This window comes from Dermacentor andersoni, chromosome 8, assembly GCF_023375885.2.
Source record: "Dermacentor andersoni chromosome 8, qqDerAnde1_hic_scaffold, whole genome shotgun sequence".
Taxonomy (NCBI): Eukaryota; Metazoa; Arthropoda; class Arachnida; order Ixodida; family Ixodidae; genus Dermacentor; species Dermacentor andersoni.
The window spans coordinates 90,556,132-90,578,999 of NC_092821.1; the positions used below are offsets into that span (position 1 = coordinate 90,556,132).

The 22,868-nt window shown below is 45.3% G+C and overlaps 1 protein-coding gene across 1 annotated transcript in view; it reads left to right on the plus strand.

Moving 5' to 3' along the window:
- Window positions 1-20,408, plus strand: part of LOC129385407 (uncharacterized) — a 168,761-nt gene extending 148,353 nt beyond the window's left edge. The window contains exon 4 of the mRNA XM_072284036.1: window positions 20,321-20,408. Within this exon, the coding sequence (XP_072140137.1) occupies window positions 20,321-20,367 (47 nt within the window). The 3' untranslated portion in view covers window positions 20,368-20,408. The remainder of the gene's footprint in view (window positions 1-20,320) is intronic.
- Window positions 20,409-22,868: the final 2,460 nt, after the last annotated feature.

Here is a 22,868-nt window from a genome sequence, read left to right on the forward strand (position 1 = left end):
AACCGTTGTTGCGTCGATGGTATCAGAACTGTTCAAAAATAATTCCATTATAGAGACTTCGATGCCTAGCTACGGCGACTGCAAGGTGCCTTCATGACGATTCAATCTTTTTTTTTTGTCTTTAAATGCTTGGACATTTCAACATTATTTCTTAAGTTGCGTCGCACTGTATGTTTATCGGTCTTCTAAGCGTGCGATTTCCCTCTGCTTGTTTTTCGTAACCCAGTGCATTTATTCATAACAGAAACATCACTATTTGCCGTGCCTTTTTTGAATCTCCGTCTTACCACTCCTTTTCCGTTCCAGTGAACTTGCCAGTATGTAGAATAACAAATTCATAGACCAAACTGTCATGACATTAGCCGGGCAGCGGGTGCGAGCGAACGTATCAGTGCGCGTTTTGTGCTACTCACCGAACATCGCGCAGTCCCGGCGCCGTAGCAGAAATGTTCCTTGCCTCTGTGCTTGCTGCATACCCGAGTTGTAGCCGATGGCTGTTTGCCGGTTCTAAGTTTCGCCAGCCAAGCTTCAAGCAGCCCTTTGCCCTTCGGCTACGTGTGATTGAGGCTGACACCGGGCTCCGTTGCGTACGTCGGGCACTGCGGCACCGAGCATTAGCCCACCAGCCTGCACGCCCCTAAAGGCAGCCACTACCTATTATAGTACTTTCAAATGCTGTCAAGCAGATATCCAAGGCGGCAAACCTTAACCACATAATCAGAACCGCGGCGCAGGTGGGACTTTAAACTTTCGATTTCAGCTTGCTTCGGCGCTTCCGAAGTAGCCGACGCGTCCGCTGTGTCCGCGTGATCCCTCATGCCACGTCACGCCGACGGTGGCGCTAGCTTTTCAGTGGTGGAGCTCGCTCCCAATATATGTAACCATGGAGACAGTTATGAAGCCAAGACGCAATCCAATCATGACCACGTCAGTAGGGATTCCATGGCGGCAAAATAAAAAAAAAAACACCCGTGTCCCGTGCACTGCGGGCACGTTAAAGTTCCCCTAGGGAATAGAATAATTGCGCAGTCCCCCGCTCCGGTGTGCCTCATAATCAAATCGGGGTTTTAGCACATAGAACCCACACCTTATTTGAATTAGATGTTTATTGAAGAAGAGCTCGCATCTACAGGCGCCAATCCAGTAACCCAATGATTCGGCAAAGTCCACACCAGGAGGACTCGATGACTGTCGAATTGGAATGCATTTATTATTGAAGGAATATAGCGAGAATGCGTACTGTTACCACCGAAACACATTATCTATGATGTGTTTACTGCAGCGGCACTCGTCTTTGGACCTTGCCTAGGAACACTCGGTGTCATCTGGACGTTCCGCGGGGAAGCTTTCACGTGGCCTCCTAAATGCATGGCGCGCCGGTTAATGGTACGTACGCAGTCCTCATTAGAATCCGCATTAAAGAATGGTCGTCTTCGAGCGAATGCTACTTTTGCACAAGACAAGCGAAACTGTGTCTAAGACAAGCGGACGTAAATCAATCATGCTACTTATTCATTCACCTTATCACAAGAAGCCAACAAACACTGACACCAAGGACAACATAGCGTAAATTACTTGTGCTTAATAAATGAAATAAAGAAACTATAAATTGAAGGAAAGTGGATGAAAAAACTACTTGCCGCAGGTGGGAAACGACCCAACAACCTTCGCATTTCGCGCGCGATGCTCTAGAATTTGAGCTACCGCGGCGCCATTTCCCCATCCACTTTCCTGTGTATGCATGTTTCCTAGTAGAACCTTGGGAGTGTTATCGAGCGCCACCACTAACAGACCTTGGCGGCGGATGTAGAACACCATTTCTTACGCAGGCTTCACGAGAACGTGATTTTTTTTTGGTTGAAGGTAACCGATCAATAAACCCCCACATGCTACATGTTGTCCTTGGTGTCAGTGTTTTTTGGCTTCTTGTGATATGACTAATAAAAAATTGGGCCCCTCGGTTAACCCTCTTTCTTCTCGTTTGTCACGTACCGAGGGTATCGAATCCGGAAACATTGACGCCTTCGGGTAGCATGTCGGTTTTGATGGACCGGTTGCCTTCACCCAAAAGAAGATCGCGTTCTCGTGACGCCTGCAGCAGAAAATATGTTCCACATCCTCCGCCAAGGTCTGTGAGTGGTGGCGCTGGATAACACTCTCAGAGTTCTACTAGGAAACATGAATACACAAGAAAGTGTATGGGGAAACGGTGCCGCGGCAGATCAATTGGTAGAGGGAGCATCGCACGCGAAATGCGAAGGATGTGCGATAGTTCCCCACCTGCGCAAGTTGTTTTTTCTTCCATTTTCCATTAATTTATTGTTTCGTTATTTCATTTATTAGGCACAAGTAATTTTCGCTAGGCTGTCCTTGGTGTCAGTGTTTGTTGGCTTCTTGTTATAAGACTAAGAAAAATTGAGACCCGATCGGTTATCCATTCACCATTGATTTATTTTGTCCTCTTTTACTTTGGACCTCTGCCAGGAAAGACTAGCATTCTTTCTCAGATTCCAAGATTTCAACCAATACAGACAGTGTTCGCTGAAGCGCATGGTATGTATTTACATTAGCTATGTAAAAATAGATTCACAAGGCCAAAATCACGCACGTGTTAAAGTTCGGTTATCCGTGTATGAACGAGTTCACGTCTGATTCATCCAGGTAAAATCATGCGCAAACCGTCTAGTCGCTTATGCAAATCTGCATCATGTCTTGCCGCAGGTGATACCGAAGACGAAGTGTATTGCGTCAGACTGATTCAGTGAATGTTTTTGTTTCTAATGCACCGCGCTTGATCCAAACCGCAAAAGATTACAGCGGCCTCAGCCCGAAGCCGAGGACTACCATTATTTAAAACGGATCCTTTCTAATTGCACCTTCACACGGACTTTTTTGACAATATCTCACTGGCAAAATTGGGGTGATTCTGCATTAGCAATAAAGAAAATTTGCGCAGATCGCGGAGACACTGTAATCACAAGTGGACACTCATCGTGCGAATACTAGTAGCAGTGAGCAATATGGGCTTCCGGGACCACTTGAATATTGTCTGTTATGGGTGGCGATCATGGAAGCCCGTGCATGCCTATTTTCTAATTCCATCAGAACGCCTAGTTATCTGCCGTGCTTGGCCGCACTTCCCTTCGCTCGGCAAGTTTGCTTTAAATCTTAGAGTGCACGTTATCTCCTAATGTCACCAAGATAATTGAGTTATACGATTCGCTCTCTAATCCACACCGCTCATACGGTCTGTTAAAGTCACGACTAACGTGCTTTGGTAAATTGCGTGTTGTACTGTTCCTAATTGTTTCTCTAGCTTCTATGTTAGGCTCCAAGTTTTAGCCCCATATCTTAGTGTCGGTATAACGCAAATATTGTACACATTTCTATTCACGGTTAACGGTAAACCACGCGTCATTTTTTTATAACGTTCATCGTATGTACTCTAACAAATGTGTCTTCGTCTGTAATATTCTGTCTCGTGATCAAGGTAATATACGCGTATTTGTCCTATTATACACAACCTAGCACAATATCTAAAGGTTGGCTTGGAGTATATAGGATGGGATAGCAGAGTATTCTGCTTAAATTTTACAATAAAACGTGTGCTTGCGATAATACTAAAATAATGATCAGATTAATACTCAAATAATAATCAGAACCATATTGATATGCTTACTGCAATACGTATTAATGCATAAGCATTGTGTAGCGAACTCCTAAGCCCTGCCAAGCGAAAAATGTAACGCAAAGTGTCAGCACAATGCGTGAGCACATGTTTTTTTTGGGGGGGGGGCAAACAAATTACGGGATTGGCAAAGTTAAAACCTGGCGGTGAGCCAATTTAATTTGAAGGGTGGGCCAAGTAATATTTAGGGATGGGCAAAGAAGAAATTCGGGTAGGCTAAATTAATTAACAACAACCTAATTATGCATGGCACAATAATCACTTTATTCTGAAATAACGAATTTTCTAACCGCTTTGAATTTGTCAAGGCGCCCGTGCCACCGAGGTGGATGGATGTTTTGAGCGTCCCCTTTGGAACGTAGAGTTGGGTTGCGCCACCAAGCTGCCTTATACTGCCTTACTGCCTAATGCCATACCTAGGCTAAACGAGAGAAAAAGAAAAAAAAAAACTATGAACTCCCACAAACAAATTTTCTGATTCCCTATTGAGAACAGTACTTTTCTACGTCTCCGTTTTTTGTCGTTTCCCTAATTTTCTTCCACCAGTCTTCCAATCCCCTCTTACTAATCCCTCTTGCGGACCGGTTCACTTTTCCACTGCTCTCGCTGAACCCAAAGGCTTCAAGGAGGCGAGCAGTGCCTAAATCGACCGCTGGGCAGGCGTCTTCACATTCTAATAAAACATGCTCCATAGTTTCCCTAGCTTTATCGCAGCCCAAGCTTCTTCCTTCTTACATCTCGCTTTATAGGTGCGTGTTCTAAGGCATCCCGATCTCGCTTTGAAAAGTAATAATAGATGAAAAAGTTTATAGATTTTATTTATTTATTTACATACCTACTTCGCCCATTGGGCATTACAGTAGGGAGGACAGATAATCAATATAAAATACAAGATTGCACACTCTTATAAGGTTAAACACTTCAGACCATGGGTACAATACTAATCATACATGTGTTACATTCTGAGGGAGCGCATGAGACAGCCCACAGAACAAGTTTCGCCCAGGTAGCAAGATACACTCATTGACACAGCACGCTGGCTAACATTGCAAAACATAAATATCAAAGAAGATTTCAAATGACGAGTGCATTTTTATCTGCAAACATATGCTTGGAGAGCAGAGGGGAATGTGACATCAGAAGCAACTTCAATTAGCTCAGGAGGCAGCAGCTTGCATTCGTGTATTGTAGGGGGAAAAAGGGAGTTTTGGTATGTTGTTGTGCGCGCGCATATTTCTTTTATACTAAGTAAGTGGTCGCGGCGCCCGGATATGTATGTTGGTGGTTGTAGATAAGTCTGTTTGTTTAGTGGTGTGCGATTGAATAGGATATCTTGAAGGAAAGAGAGGCGGGAAACAACGCGGCTAGTGAAAGATCTTCCAAACATATGTGCCGCTTTATTTCTGTGATGCTGCTTGGAAATGAGTAAATGCCGGTTATGAAACGGGCCGCACGTTTTTGTATCGCTTCTAAGCTATTCACAAGAATTTGTGTATGCGGGCCCCACACAGACGCGTATTCGAGAATTGGGCAAACGTTGCTTAGGTAAAGTGTTCTCTTGACATCTAGTGACGCATGCCTAAAGTTCCGTTTGATAAAATTAAGTACTCCCCTGCTTTTAAAGTGATGCATTGAATGTGACGATTCCATGTCATATCGGCGGAAAATGTGACACCTAAGTATTTAGCCTCGCGTGTTTCTGATAAAGGGGAGCCGTTCAAGTAATACTGTGTATGAATTGGTTTACCGCTTGCGGGTGAAACAAATATGCTTACATTTTGAGATGTTGAGGGACATAAGCCACCTGTCACACCATGAAGAAATTTTATTTATGTCTGTCTGTAATGCTACTCGGTCGGAATCATTAATAATTTCTCTGTAAAGGACGCAGTCATGTGCGTACATTCGGATTTTCGAGGTGATTCCTGTGCCATTAATTACCACTCTTTGTAAACGACCTGTCAAGTAGTTTTTGAGCCAATAAAGTATTTTTTCTGGTAAACCAAGAAGTGAAAGCTTATGAAGTAAGAGAACATGGGACACTTTGTCAAACGCTTTTTGGAAATCTAATAGTATGCAGTCTGTTTGTAAACCTTTGTCAAATGATGTGAATATGTCATGGGTAAATTCCACTAACTGAGTTACGCATGAGTGACCAGCTCTAAACCCGTGTTGGTAAGGAACAAAGAAACTGTTGTTTTGATGGTGGGAAAAGATGTTAGTGTAAATTATGTGCTCCATGGTTTTGCAACACACAGATGTTAAGGATATAGGCCTATAATTCATGACACTGCCACGGGGCCCGCTTTTATGAATCGGAACAATGTGGCCCATCTTCCAGTCTTCAGGTAATTCTGAGGTTTCAAGAGATTTGTGATACAGTACTTCTAGATACCTTGATATGATATGTGCCCAGAATTTCAAAACAAAATTGGGTATCCTATCTGGACCTGGTGCCGAGTGTGGTTTTAATTTTTGGAGAAGGCAGACTATTCCGAAGTTGTGAATATCAATATCCGGCATATCATCAAGCGCGTGGCTCAAGAAGACTAGAAGATGTTGAGGTACTAGCGTGGAGTACACAGAAACAAAGTAATCATTAATACAGCTTGATTGAGCTCTATCATTAGTAACAGCTGCACTATTGTCCATTAATGGAGGGATACCAACATCGTCTTTACTGTTTGATTTCACTAGTTTCCAGAGTTCCTTTGGATTTTCTTTTATTCTAGAACCAAGAGAGTCAAAATACCTCTTTTTTCCTTCTGCGATTTTCATCTGGATTTCAGAACCAAATTGTCGAAGCTTGGAAAATTGCAATGGATCGGGCTTTTCTCTATACCGTTTGAACTTAAGATTCCTCTTATTAAGTACCACCTTTATGGGTTTATCAAACCAAGGATTATTTTTTCGGTGTTTCACAGAAAAAAGCTTAGATGGAATGTGCAAGTCAATGAGCTGTAAAAGTTGTTCCTTGAACAGCAGCCATAACTCGGAGACAGATACAGTGCTGCTTTGATCTGAGAAAGTATCGAAGTTTGACTCAAGCGTTTCAGAAATACGAGAGTAATTTCCGCTATCAAATAAATAAACTTTTATGGGTTTCGGTGGCGGTATGTACGGTGGTGCTGCTGACTGCGGCGCAATCTATCGGCTTGCAGCAAAGCTACTAGAAACGCCTGGGCGTTGACGCGCGTTCCAGGGACGCTCGCTGCGTGCAGAGTCAGCACCTGAATATTATAATACCGAGACCGATCAAGTTGTCCAGCGCTGTTTATCCCAAGAAAGGCAACGCCCTAGCTCATGCGCGAAGAAGTAGAAGAACAGGGAAGATGATGATGATTATGTACAAATGAAACCGATGAAGTACATTAATAGCGCTTACACTAACTTCCCCCCGTCATGGAAGCGACCAGCCCGGCCGCAGATTAGAGATTATCTAAACGGGGAGAGAAGGGCTTCATCCGCGAGACGTGAACGATTTCGGCTTTCTGGCGGTGCCGGTCAGTGACGGAGTGGACGGGGCGGACGAGATAGTTCACTGCAGATGTTTGATGCACAACGGTGTATGGGCCAATGTAGCGTTGAAGGAACTTCTCACAGAGGCCTGGGGTGCGGACTGGAGTCCAAAGCAGGACTTGGTCTCCAGGGTGAAAACGTAGGTCACGGCGTTTGCTGTCGCAGTTACGCTTGCGTTCAGCTTGGGTAGTTTCTGTGCTTTGCCGGGCGATTTGACGGCAATGTGCAACTCGGGCAGCACAATCTTCTGGAAGCGACGCGTTAGGCGAAGAAGGTGCTAAAAAGAACTCTCTGTCGAATATGGTGGAAGGAGATCGTCCATACACGAGGAAGAAAGGGCTGTAGCCGGTAGTCCATTGAATAGCAGTATAATATGCGAATGTCACAAAAGGAAGAATTTTATCCGAGTTAGTGTGGTCAGGACCGATGTACATGGAAATCATGTCAGACAGCGTACGGTGGAAGCGCTCAGTAAGGCCAATGGTTTGCGGATGATACGTAGAAGTAGATTTGTGGACGGTATTAGCGGCCCGAAGAACTTCCTCGAGAACTTGTGAAATGAACGCCTTGCCACGGTCACTGAGTAGAACGCGAGGAGCCCCGTGGCGCAAGACGATGGAGCGCAAGAAAAAGTCGGCGACCTCAGAAGCGGTACCGGATTGCAGAGGGGCAGTCTCGGCATATCTTGTTAAATGGTCGACCGAAATGACAATCCAGCGGTAACCAGAGGGTGTCAACGGCAAGGGACCATATAAATCAATACCAACAAATTCAAAAAGTGCGTCCGGGCAAGGGAGAGGTTGTAGTAAACCGGCAGGAGGGGATGTCGAGCGCTCGCGGTGCTGGCATGACGCACAAGAGGCAATGTATTTGGCCACCATTATGGATAGGCCAGGCCAGAAGCAGCGGGTCTTTATGCGGTCGTAAGTCTTGTGGAAGCCTAAGTGGCCAGCCGATACGTCGTCGTGAAGTGCCTCTAATACTCGCAGGCGAAGGCAGCGAGGTAGTACTGGGACCCACCGGTGACCTGTTGGGTGGTAAACGTAGCGGTGTAGCACGCCACCTTGAAGGCGGAATTGTCGAAGTTGGCATCGCAAGCGACTGTTGGGTGGTTCGGCGAGCCCACTAAGGCGATTCATGAGACCTCGACAGTAGGAGTCGGCCCGCTGAAGCGAGACGAAATCAGAGCGTGATGAAAGCGTAACTTGGTCCAGGGGCGTTATCGAGAGTTGGTGTGAGGCAGGCGTAGCATCGGAACGACGTGGTGGGGAAGACGACGGCGCGTTACCGGGAGAGAGTGAGAGTGGGTCGAGACAATACGTCTGCATCATGATGACGTTTTCCAGACTTGTACGTTAGAGTAAAGTCATATTCCTGCAAGCGGAGTATCCAGCGTCCTAAGCGTCCTGACATGTTTTTCATTGATGACAGCCAACACAGAGCATGATGGTCGGTGACGATGGTGAAGTGGCGGCCGTAAAGGTATGGGCGAAATTTTTGAATCGACCAAACGATAGCCAGGCACTCTTGCTCTGTAATGGTATAGTTCCGCTCAGAAGGAGAAAGTGTTCGGCTGGCATATGCTATGACTTGCTCTTTAGAGGCTGCATAACGTGGCAGAAGTACTGCGCCAATACCTTGTGCGCTTCGGTCAGTATGGAGTATGATGGGGGCTCGATTATCGAAGTGGCGAAGCACTGGTTCAGAAGTAAGATGCCGCTTAAGAGCTTGAAAAGCGGACTCGCAGTCGCTAGTCCATGTGAAAGAGGCACCGGTTACCAGTAGCTTGTGTAGACGAGCTCCTATTGCAGCGATGTTGCGTATAAATCGACGAAAATATGACGCCAAGCCGAGGAAACTACGTCGATCTTTCGGTCACTAGGGGCGAGGAAATTGGAGAGCAGCAATAATCTTTTTGGGGGTCTAGCTGGATGCCTTCTTTTGAGAGACGTGACGCAATACTTTTACAGTCTTGCTTGCAAATTGGCATTTTTTTTTGTATTGATCGGGAGACCAGCATTTGCAAGGCACTTTAGAACTTCGTCTAATCGATGAAGATGTTGGTTGAAGTGAAATTAAAAGATGACATTATCGTCAAGATAACAGAGGCAGGTCTTCCATTTTAGACCACGAAGTACGGTGCCTATCATGCGCTCAAATGTGGCAGGAGCGTTAAAAAGGCCAAAAGGCTTCACGTTAAATTCATAAAGTCCGTCTGGTGTAGCGAATGCGGTCTTTTCTTTGTCAGTCTCGTTCATCGGAATTTGCCAATATCCTGATCGAAGTCAAGGCTGGAGAAATACTCCGCCCCTTGTAGTGTGTCCAAAGCGTCGTCAATTCGAGGTATTGGATATAAATCCTTGCGTGTGATCTTATTGAGCGCCCGATAATCGACGCAAAAGAGAACGGAGGCATCTTTTTTTCTTTACCAGGACCACGGGAGAAGCCCATGGGCTACATGAAGGTCGCATTATCTTCCGAGCGAGCATGTCAGCAACCTGTTGTTCAATGACCTTTCGTTCGGACGGCGATACACGATAGGGCCGTCATCGTATTATAGCGGAACCATCAGTTTCGATGTGGTGTGTATCCGCAGGAGTTTGGCTCAACATAGGGGAACAGCTATCAAAACAGGCTTTGTGCTTTGCCAAGACCACCATTAAGGCTTCGGACTGCGCGGCTGTTAGGTCAGAACCAAGAACTGCTGGAGGAGCGAAAGAATATCTAAACCTGAGGTTGGTGCTGGCGATGAAGAAGGGCAAAGCGTGACTATAGAGATAGCTTGAATGTCGGCGAGGGTTGCCACAGTCATCCCTTTGGGCACATCACAGGATCTGGGGTCGTGTTGCAAGCAGAGAGGAGGGCGTGGCCACGTAAAAACCGGACGAAACAGGTCGCAATGAAAATTCCGCGAGAAGTACAGCGGGAAGAAGGGGCGAATGGGGCGTCTCCGTCGGCGATCTGACTGGATGTTACGGCTTCAACGTCTTCGTGACAAGGACGCAGGACGTAGTCTGCAGCGATGGCCAGGTTCACGCATGAAAGTGAAGAGTCCGTAACAGGTGCAAGCGCTGTGCCCGTGATATGGACAACTTCCTCTCACCGTGAAATGACGGCTGAAGCAGAATGTAGGAAGTCCCAACCCAGTATAAGCTCATGGATACACGTTGGAAGGATGATAAACTCAATGTGGAGGCGTACACTATCCGAGCAGTACACTATCCCTCGGGGTGAATGAATGCATTATTAGCACCACGCAAAATAGGTCTAAGATAAGGCGTTTTTACTTTCCGGTGCCGGGAACACAGATCACTACGAAGAACAGAAACGGCGGCACCGGTATCGATGAGAGCTGACGTGGGAACACCTTCGACAGTTACAGAAAGCATGTTAGCCGGGCAAACAGGAGGAATTTTTGAAGACCGATAAAAAGCAGTTTCCCCTCCAAAAACTGCAACAGTTAGTTTTCCGAGTGCTGGTCGACAAGATGGGCAGTGGGCGGAAGCGATGATATAGAGCGCCGGTAAGGCGATGGAGAACGAAGTCTGGCCGAAAGGGAACTATATGAGGTAGATTGGGAGCAGGTGGAGGAGACGGAGGACGGTGTTGAGGGAACGAGTACACTATGGGATAGTAGGCGTCTGGTCGGCAAGTGCGGTCTCTCTCTTGCTCTGAATAGCCTCGTCTTTCATCCTGCTGGCGACGGCCGCAGAAACGAGATATATGGCCGCGTATACCACAGTAAAAACAAACAGGATCAGGTGGATGCCACTGAGGGTAACATGGCACTGCATGTGCTCTGGTTCCCATCGAAGCCAAATGGTCATAGGCATGGACGTCAGTAGGCACGGAGGTCACGGTAGGTGTGGGTAGCGAAGCAACATCCGCGTAGGTAGGTGTGGGGCGCGGTACCGGAGCAAGATGCGTCGTAGGTGTAGTCATTGCTGTCAACTCTTGCTTTACGACCTCGCCCAAGTCTAAGGTGGGGGTTTGGGCGCAGGCAGCAGCTGGACGCCTTAGGTATTGTAGGTGAAGCGCTTCGCGGAAGATGGTTCGGATAAGAGCAGGTAGATCTGGAGAATGGGGAACCTGAGGATCGCTGCTGTCATGCGGAAGACGAATAGACTGCAGCTCGTCTAGGTGTTGACACGTGAAAGTGATGTCTTTTAGAGAAGCCGAATTTTGCACGATTAAGGCGTTGAACGCCACAGACCAAATGCCCTTTAGGATGTGGCGAACAGGTTCGGCTTCCGTCATGCTCGCATTCGCATGGCGGCACAGAGACAAGACGTCCTCTATGTATGAGGTGTAAGAGTCTTGTGGAAGTTGGACGCGCGTTCCCAGCTTCTGTTTGGCGACTTATGCACGGCCAGACGAGGAAGCGAAGATTTGCCGCAGCTTGGACGTAAACGTGGACCAATCCGCGATGTCGGATTCGTGGTTGAAATACCACGTCTCGGCCGCACCGGTCAAGTAGAATGCGACGTGCCTCAATTTCTGGGTGTCGTTCCACTTGTTGCAAAGACTCACGCGGTCGTAGTGGTCGATCCAATCGGTGACGTCATCACCGCGTAGTGCCGCAAAGACAGGGGGATCGCGCTGAGAGCTCGTCACAGTCCAAGAGGTCGCCGCAGGCGGGGTCGTCTGGGTGGTAGGGTTAGAGGCGCCGGAAGGGCCGGGGTTGGAAGTGTTCATCGTTGTAGGGGTAGCTGGGCCCAGGCGGCGACCGGAACAGAGCTCCAGGGAGGACGGGAACGCGAGAGGACGTCGGGGTCTTGACGTACCTCCACCACATTATAATACCGAGACCGATCAAGTTGACCAGCGCTGTTTATTCCCAAGAAGGCTACGCCAAAGCTACTGCGCCAAGAAGTCGAAGAACAGGGAAGATGATGATGGCTATGGACAAATGCAAGCCACGAAGCACGTTAATAGTGCTTACGATGTATGTATATATATATATATATATATATATATATATATATATATATACAAAAGAGCGGAAAGGCGGTTAACCGAGGGTCTGGTTTCTCGTTTATTACATAACTATTACATAACGAGGGTCTCGCATGCTGCAACAGTGATGCCTTCAGGTAGCATGTGTGGATTTATTGACCGGTTGCCTTCACCCAAAAAGATCACGTACTCCTTACGCCTGCGGAAGAAAAACACTCCCGGAGTTCTACTGGGAAACATAAATAACCAAGAGCGTGGATGAGGAAACGGCGCCGCGGCAGCTCAATTGGTAGAGCATCGCACACGAAATGCGAAGGTTGTGTGGAATCGTTCCCCACCTTCGGCAAGTTGTTTTTTCATCCGCTTTCATTTCCATTAATTTATCTTTCCTCTGCTTCTTTTATTAGGCACAGGTAATTTCCCCTATGGTGTCCTTGGTGTCAGTGTTTGTTCGCGTCCTATAATATGACCACATGTATATATATATGTATATATATATATATATATATATATATATATATATATATATACAATGAAAGAAGTGCCGACGCACGCAAAAAAGTATTTCGGTTTTTTTCAGGGGTCAGGCTTCGTCAATTGTGCGTCTGCTTTTCTGTGGAAGAGTGAAGGAAGAAAAAAAAAACATTGTTGTATTGTTCGTACTGGCAAAGACCTTGTAGAAAAAATGGCTGCAAGAACCAAATGTACCACTTGTGCAAGGAACGTATAGCGATGCAGTTCGCGGAACTCAGAGGTTAGTGGAGGCCACAGCTCGAGCGTCATATAAGCAGATGGGGGTCATTGACCATCGTCGTGGTGTCACAAAGATGACTTCAAACAAAGAATCAGAGAAGCGCTTTTCTGGCAGCTGGGAACCCTCGCATGCTCTATGCTATGTGTGCCCTCTCCCCTGCATTCCACTGGCTGCGGCTTTCATTAATATTAAAACTTTTCTGGCATAACCTGTCTTTGTTTACGTCAGCGCCAGCGACTCATGAAATAACATCTGGCCGTTTATGTCCGACTTTCTTATTATGTATATATATATATATATATATATAGCCCAACAATACGGTCTCATTACGTTTAAGGACTTTGATAAAGCAGCTACATGAGGGGCATCTTTGTTGTGTGATTTTAGCGATATTGCTCGTGTTAGAAGAGAAACATTAAGCAGCTCGTTCTTCCGGCCTTGCATCTGTTGTGTCGTTGAAAACGGCTTTGGATCATACAGTAGGGGACCACATATTCAGCGAGATTATAAATGATATGTGTTCAGGCGGCGGTCATGTGCTATGAGTGCAGATACATGAAGAAGCGCACGGCAACACTCCAATATAGGTATTTTAATTTATTACTTACCTTGTGTAAAATTACATTTTATTGCACACAGCAATTACATCATCAAAATTTGGTTTAGCTTTCCATTCATTCGTTTACGCTAAGGACTACAATTGTCGTCATCAACGACACGAAACAATTTTTTTTCGTCATCAGGCCCCATCTCATGAAACCCACATTCGCCTTTACTACAGCGGGAATAAACCGAAAGTTCTACAACGGCCACCATTGGAAATTCAACCCTTGTCAGTGGAGCAATATCAAATTGGAGTCGTGCTGGGTGACCACTGAATTATCATGTAACATTCCTTTCTTTACTGCATAGAAAGTAGACTTAAAGCTGCGTAACTCGACGTCTCAACAGGAACAGGCACCTAATATTCAAGCAAGAACAGATGAATAAAAGAAGCACCCACTCTATTCGCTGCTCTTGCAACGCATGCACGCTGTGATCTTGCGCTGCAGTTTCACTGAAAAAATGACCTCGTGCATGTAGAGATTCAGCATGTCTGCTTCACATCTGTGTTTACTAAAGACTCAAAGTAGCAACAAGATGAACGTCTCCTATGGAGCGCCACCAGAGTCCTTAAAAAGTGCAAAGCATGTTCAATGAGGTGGAATGTCTGCGTATTTCAAAAATTGTTCTCTGCAAGATGTCAGAAAAATACCGTGTTGTTGCGAACTACAATACAATGGCCAAGAGTTTCAGATTGCGGACGCAGACGATAGTTGGTTTATTATGGTGCATACCACCGTCTTTCTCCCAACCCACGTTTTTGCAGGGAGCGCTCCTGAGTGCAATTTAAAGGAAAAAGAATGTTTCTCTTTCGTCCGAAAGTAGAAGCTTCGATAGCGATAACAAATTAGCAGACAGCTGTACGAAGCAAGGATAATGGTTTTATCGGCCCCATAATATCGCGAAGATTCGCTTAGTAACTCAATTAACAGGCACGCGACCACGCACGCACAGGCAAACATAAACAGAAGTCACTCGATGAGCGCGGACACTCGCTTTGAAAGCGCTGACGTGAGGAATAGCGGCTGTAGCAGCGAGCAAATGGACCTTCGTGCTAGCACTTCGCTTCAAAGCAAACAAGCGGCGTGGACGCAGTGCACACAGTGCACAAACCCTCGGCGCACCTTGACTTTGTACTAATCGCACATCGCTTCGGAGATAGTCGCGGCCACGCTCAGCCACGCTAGAAGCACAGCCACCGGAGCAGAACCTCCCCCCCCCCCCCCACATCGCTGGCCCGCGCACGGTGGACTATGGTGCCGTTCCTCCCGGCCTCCCTCCCTTGCGCGCACGAAATCAAGCCAATATATCCTCGGTTCTCCCTCCCGTATTTGACTCGAACATGCAGCATACGGTGCCCGTCCACGTTATTGTCACGCTTAGACTTTATACCTAACATCATGCCGACGCCGACGGAGTAAATGCGCCTGGAGTGCCCATAAAATTTCTACAGCACTAAAATGTTTCTTTACTGCAAGAGAAACGCACATTCCTTGTACATGTCTTTGCATATTTCGATTATCACACTAAATATAACGAAAACAATATAAGGGACTGGGGAGTAGACAACCAATTACTATAGCAGAAGTTGATTCACGCTATGGACTGAAGATATGCTGCATGCTGAAACATCCATATAGGAAAAAAAGTTTCAACAATATTCTTATATCTCTAGTGCTATCTCTGGTACATCATATAAACTTCATGAGAAAACTGTGTTCGAAAGATAATTATCTAGCTAAACCTGCATGTTTTCAAAAATAAATGTGTGTGTAGCATGACGGAAAAAGGATAATTAAGAGAAATGCTGACTCTTCAACAGGCAAGCAAACGTTGGCCTCTTCATTTTAAGGGAAGAACGAGGTTGCCGGTCGCCTAGACGGACAACGTGAACTGCAAATAAATGCAGCGAAAAGACGGTACAGTGCTTGAGGAACCTGAGAACAGCGCACCTCCTGTCGAACATACGTGAAACTGGCAGCAGGGAACTGATAAGGAGAGCGGAGCCACTGTTCTTGCGATTACAGAAAAGTGTTCTACTGTGTCTGGCGTAACAATGATATTTCAGAATGCTTCTGGTTTTTGGTTAAGGCAGCGGCTTACTTTGCTCTCTCATCGCGCTAGAAATCAATGAAAACATTATCTGTGTTATTTCGTGGTACCTCTGTCACACTCCTGAAAAAGCAGCGCGCATTGATAGACAGAGGTCACAGAAGTGCAACTGAAAAAAACGAATGCATGCAAGGGGCGAGAAATGTAAAAATGTAGTCGTGCTTATATCTGGAAGCCGCTGCTTGGAGCTATTGCACAAGAACAGGGCTGAGAAGTTAGTGCAAGTATTTGCGCTCCCCACAGACTCCGAGTGCAGAGGACTCTGTGCATGTATTTCGGAGATCAGAACGAGCGATAGGGTAGGAGACGACGGTAACAGCATGTGCGCATCGCAAAGAAATTGTTCTTGATACGATGGCGGTGTGTTTCCGCGCAAATATTCGTTGACTATGCTAGGGAAAAGTCTCGGTGGCACAAAGGAGGCGTGAACAACGATGCGAATCGGTCTCAAACATGGCGCATTAGTTGCAACTGAGAATGCGCCGGGAATGAGATGGTTAGGGGAAAACAACGTCGAAAGCAACAATGTAATTGCCAACAGCGACGTCTTCGCGATGACGACTCATAGTTTGCGCAGTAGCCGGCATCATTCACAACCGCCAAGTTCCCTATGCAGCAGCACTCACTCTCACTGAAAATTGATGCGAATTCGGAGAAACGAAAATAGCATAAAGGCAGTCACACTTACACGTCAAATACCCTGGCCTATGCAGCTGTAAGGAGGCAGCGGTAGTGAGATGACAATGAAAATTTTTCATACTTGTATGCCGAAAGGAGTGACTGATACTTCAAATACCTGAAAGCTGCTTGAGGGACTTCTCCCACTCTGCTTTGATGTGGGTTCTTTCGCTTTTTTAATGCCGAAGCGCACGGGTTTTCACAGATGGCCGGGTGGTATACGGTTACAACGTGAAGGTCATAAAATGCGACGTGAGAAAAAAAAAACGATGGCTGGCTGAAGCATCCGCACAAACTATTTTCTGTATATTCTAGTGAGGTTTACGCAAGAATAACCTTTATTTAGTGATCATCACCAACTACTTTTAAAGAAAATTCCTATGTAACGGCTCGCAAGTTGGCTACGATTCAGCATCCCGGCGTAAGATTTTCTCGCCGCTTGCGTACAAGAGCCAGGCTGATGTTGGTGGTGCCTAACAACTCTATTTCGTATAAACAATTGTAATCAATTTCCTCTGTAGTTTTTGCAATATTGAACTGTTTCCTTTTGTGTATGGATTTAATAAAGCCACAGAGTGTTCTAGCAGTGGCTGAATAAAGATTTTGTACGCCAGATGCTTAAGTTGTTTTGTAGATTTATCAAAACCCCTCCTTAAGCATCCGAGCTTTTTCATCGCCTTCTTTTGAATATTGTCTATGTGGTCATTACACCTAAGATTGTCTGTAAGGATGACTCCCATTTACTTATCTTAAGTTCTTCTGATAAGGGATCATTTTCAAAGCTATATGAGAAATTTACGGGTAACCCTTTGTGACTAATAGATATTGGCGCGGTTTTATTTTCGTCAATGGTCATCTGCCAATTTGAGTATCACGTATGTGTTCTTCGGCCCAGAGATGCGTTTACTAAAACTTGGTCATTAGGTGACGTAATTCCGTGCTATATAATTAAATCATCGACAAAGAACCGTATCTTGACAGGAATGTTCTCAATAATTTCATTAAAATACACGAAGAGAAAGTCAGGACCAAGTACGGATCTTTGTGCAAACCTGCATGTGCAGGAATGGCGCGAGAAGTTGCGCCGTCAATGAACACGAGTTGAGGTCTGCACGAAAGATAGACTTGTATCCAGGCTAGTAATTCGGTGTTTTTCATATTGGCTTTTCTTTCAGTAACATCTTTCGATGATAAACACGGTCGAATACGTTTTGAAAGTTTAGAAATATAATGTCAAACTGGCTATGTCTGTGAAGGGCAGCTGCCATATTATGGACGGTGCCGAGGAGCTAAGTTTTTGACGTACCCATTCTGCGGGAACCCACAAGGTGGAGAGTAGTAATTATTTAAAGGAAAATAAGGCATCCACCAAATCATAGCAATTGCTACAAAGGAAACACATAGGGGATCCTCGAAAGAAAAGCCTCGATATTGAAGAAAAATTCGTCCCATTCCGGGACTCTATCCCGGCACCACCGCCTATCAGGAGCAGGCACTCGGCCATCTGAGCTAGCCAAGCGGCTCGCGAAAAACAGCTTTTCCGGGGCATCTTCCTTTTTAATATTACTTCTCTCTACCTTGGTATTTTCGGCAGAACAATTACGTCAAACCCTTGCATTTGCTTCGAGTTGTTGACAAATTCAACTTCGCCCGGCTATTTGCTAGCGGCCTGGCTAGCTCAGATGGCAGAGCATCTGCTCCTGAAATCCGGTGGTGCCGGGACCGAGTCCCTGTCCAGGACGAATTTTTCTTCAACTGCGAGACTTTTCTTTCGAGGCAGCCGTTTGGGTTTCCTTTGTAGCAATTGCTACGATTGGGTGGATGTCTCATTTTCCTTTATTAATTATTTCTCTCCCCCTTGCGGGTTTCCGCGGAATAATTACATGAAACTCTTGTGTTTGCTTCGAATTGTTGGCAAATTCGTCTTCACCCTGCCATCTGCAAGCCGCCTCGTTGGCTCAGATGGTTAAGCAATATGTCGAAGTGGCTTTGACTAGCATCAAATGTCGTGGCTTGAAGTCTCGGCACGCGGGATTGAAATTGGAAGCCGATTTGAAGACATGGCCTGTAAGAACGGTATAATGCGAAAGCGTCACACGATTAGTAAACCTCGTCACGCACAGAACGCGCTAATTTGAGGCACTCATGACGTCGACCCATTTCATCCCTATGGGCTGCAGCTTCACCTGCCCAACGACGTACGCAGGAGGTCACACCTTTACTCAGCCAGATGGCTGCGTCCTGATTTGTGCAATAACGCACGCGCGAGGCGCACCTTTCGTCAGTTAAAACCGGGAAACTGCTGTGGTGCCTGCGAAGAGTGCTTGTTTCGCACCGCGAAGGCCCGATTCAATTCGATTCCCACGCAGACCGAAGTGTACCAAATTTTTTTTCAAGAGCCGTTATGTTCCTTTGTTACAGGAACGCCGCTGGGAAATTTCGCGTCAATGCAAGCATTTTTCGACATGTCGTTACTCTTTGCGCCGTCTTCAATTTTTATACTACCTTTCGGTCACCCCGACTACGACGGACTGTGCCTCAATGGGGCATACAATACTTTGGCAACAATAAAATTAAAATTAAATTCATATTGCATTACGAGCTCACTGTTTTTGGGGTAGTAAAGCAAAGTGACTCAAATTGTGTCTTATTTCACTCTTCTGAGCCAAAAAATGACTTGAACTTGGGTTTTCAGGGAACGTGTATACGTTTTTTGTACAGTATATTAAGGTAGCGAGAACGCGAGAGCGCGCGTGGCGAGCTGTTTGAGGCTTCTCGGAGGAAACTAATCCTGATGCTACTCGACCAATAAAATCCTTCACGCCACCTACCAGTCCGAGACCGATTCTCGTGGCCGGAAATGAGGCCGGTCGTGAGCCATTGAGAACGCATTCTTTCCCTTCTTGTTCGTGTAATCTATGCTTCCGAATTGCCACAGTAATGGAAATTGCATAATCTGTTGCGTAAACACATTGTCGGAATACTCTCGCAGTAACCGCGCATTGGGAACAAGGCACGTTGCGATATATATATCGCAACGTACCTTGTTCCAAATGCATGCTCTATACGTATATATATATATACATATATATATATATATATATATATATATATATATATATACATATATATATATATATATATATATATATATATATATATATATATATATACGCGAGCAGAAAGGTGGTTAACCGAGGGGCACGTTTTCTGGTTTTATTTCTGGTTTCTCGTTTATTACATAACGAGGGTCTCGCATCCGGCAACATTGATGCCTTCAGGTAGCATGTGTGGATTTATTGACCGGTTGCCTTCACCACAAAAGATCACGTACTCCTGACGACTACGGAAGAAAAACACTCCCAGAGTTCTACTAGGAAACATAAATAACCAAGAGCGTGGGTGAGGAAACGGCGCCGCGGCAGCTCAATTGGTGAGCATCGCACACGAAATGCGAAGGTTGTGTGGGATCGTTCCCCACCTTCGGCAAGTTGTTTTTTCATCCACTTTCTTTTCCATTATTTTATGTTTCCTCTACTTCTTTTATTAGGCACAGGTAATTTGCCCTATGGTGTCCTTGGTGTCAGTGTTTGTTCGCTTCCTATAATATGACAACATGTATATATATATACATATATATATATATATATATATATATATATATATATATATATATATATATATATATATATATATGTGTATATATATATATATATATATATATATATATATATATATATATATATATATATTGTAAGCACTATTAACGTACTTCGTCGTTTGCATTTGTACATAGCCATCATCATCTTCCCTGTTCTTCGACTTCTTCGCGCGTGAGCTGGGGGCGTTGCCTTTTGTGAAATAAACAGCGCTGGACAACTCGATCGGTCTCGGTATTATAATATATATATATATATATATATATATATATATATATATATATATATATATATATATGTACAGTGACACAAGTGCCGACGCACGCAAACAAGTATTTCGATTTTTTTCAGGGGTCAGGCTTCGTCAAGTGTGCGTCTGCTTTTCTGTGGAAGAGTGAAGGAAGAAAAAAAACATTGTTGTATTGTTTGTACTGGCAAAGAACTTGTCGAAAAAATGGCTGCAAAAACCAAATGTACCACTTGTGCAAGGAACGTATAGCGATGCAGTTCGCGGAACTCAGAGGTTAGTGGAGGCCACAGCTCGAGCGTCATATGAGCAGATGGGGGTCATTGACCATCGTCGTGGTGTCACAAAGATGACTTCAAACAAAGAATCAGAGAAACGCTTTTCTGGCAGCTGGGAACCCTCGCATGCTCTATGCTATGTGTGCCCTCTCCCCTGCATTCCACTGGCTGCGGCTTTCATTAATATTAAAACTGTTCTGGCATAACCTGTCTTTGTTTACGTCAGCGCCAGCGACTCATGAAATACCATCTGGTCGTTCATGTCCGACTTTCTTATATATATATATGTGTGTTCAGGCGGCGGTCATGTGCTATGAGTGCAGATACATGAAGAAGCGCACGGCAACACTCCAATATAGGTATTTTAATTTATTACTTACCTTGCGTAAAATTACATTTTATTGCACACAGCAATTACATCATCAAAATTTGGTTTACCTTTCCATTCATTCGTTTACGCTAAGGACTACAATTGTCGTCATCAACGACACGAAACAATTTTTTTTCGTCATCAGGCCCCATCTCATGAAACCCACATTCGCCTTTACTACAGCGGGAATAAACCGAAAGTTCTACAACGGCCACCATTGGAAATTCAACCCTTGCCAGTGGAGCAATATCAAATTGGAGTCGTGCTGGGTGACCACTGAATTATCATGTAACATTTCTTTCTTTACTGCATGGAAAGTAGACTTAAAGCTGCGTAACTCGACGTCTCAACAGGAACAGGCACCTAATATTCAAGCAAGAACACATGAATAAAAAAAAGCACCAACTCTATTCGCTGCTCTTGCAACGCATGCACGCTGTGATCTTGCGCTGCAGTTTCACTGAAAAAATGACCTCGTGCATCTAGAGATTCAGCATGTCTGCCACACATCTGTGTTTACTAAAGACTTAAAGTAGCAACAAGATGAACGTCTCCTATGGAGCGCCACCAGAGTCCTTAAAAAGTGCAAAGCATGTTAAATGAGGTGGAATGTCTGCGTATTTCAAAAATTGTTCTCTGCAAGATGTCAGAAAAATACCGTGTTGTTGCGAACTACAATACAATGGCCAAGAGTTTCAGATTGCGGACGCAGACGATAGTTGGTTTATTATGGTGCATAACACCTTCTTTCCCCCAACCCACGTTTTTGCGGGGAGGGCTCCTGAGTGCAATTTAAAGGAAAAAGAATGTTTCTCTTTCGTCCGAAAGTAGAAGCTTCGATAGCGATAACAAATTAGCAGACAGCTGTACGAAGCAAGGATAATGGTTTTATCGGCCCCATAATATCGCGAAGATTCGCTTAGTAACTCAATTAACAGGCACGCGACCACGCACGCACAGGCAAACATAAACAGAAGTCACTCGATGAGCGCGGACACTCGCTTTGAAAGCGCTGACGTGAGGAATAGCGGCTGTAGCAGCGAGCAAATTGACCTTCGTGCTAGCACTTCGCTTCAAAGCAAACAAGCGGCGAGGACACAGTGCACAAACCCTCGGCGCACCTAGACTTTGTACTAATCGCACATCGCTTCGAAGATAGTCGCGGCCACGCTCAGCCGCGCTATATGCACAGCCACCGGAGCAGAACCTTCCCCCCCCCCCCCCCTCACATCGCTGGCCCGCGCACGGTGGACTACGGTGCCGTTCCTCCCGGCCTCCCTCCCTTGCGCGCACGAAATCAAGCCAATATATCCTCGGCTCTCCCTCCCGTATTTGACTCGAACATGTAGCATACGGTGCCCGTCCACGTTATTGTCACGCTTAGACTTTATACCTAACATCATGTCGACGCCGACGGGGTAAATGCGCCTGGAGTGCCCATATAATTTCTACAGCACTAAAATGTTTCTTTACTGCAAGAAAAACGCACATTCCTTGTACATGTCCTTGCATATTTCGATTATCACACTAAATATAACGGAAACAATATAAGGGACTTGGGAGTAGACAACCAATTACTATAGCAGAAGTTGATTCACGCTATGGACTGAAGATATGCTGCATGCTGAAACATCCATATAGGAAAAAAAGTTTCAACAATATTCTTATATCTCTAGTGCCATCTCTGGTACATCATATAAACTTCATGAGAAAACTGTGTTCGAAAGATAATTATCTAGGTAAACCTGCATGTTTTCAAAAATAAATGTGTGTGTAGCATGACGGAAAAAGGATAATTAAGAAAAATGCTGACTCTTCAACAGGCAAGCAAACGTTGGCCTCTTCATTTTAAGGGAAGAACGAGGTTGCCGGTCGCCTAGACGGACAACGCGAACTGCAAATAAATGCAGCGAAAAAAACGGTACAGTGCTTGAGGAACCTGAGAACAGCGCACCTCCTGTCGAACATACGTGAAACTGGCAGCAGGGAACTGATAAGGAGAGC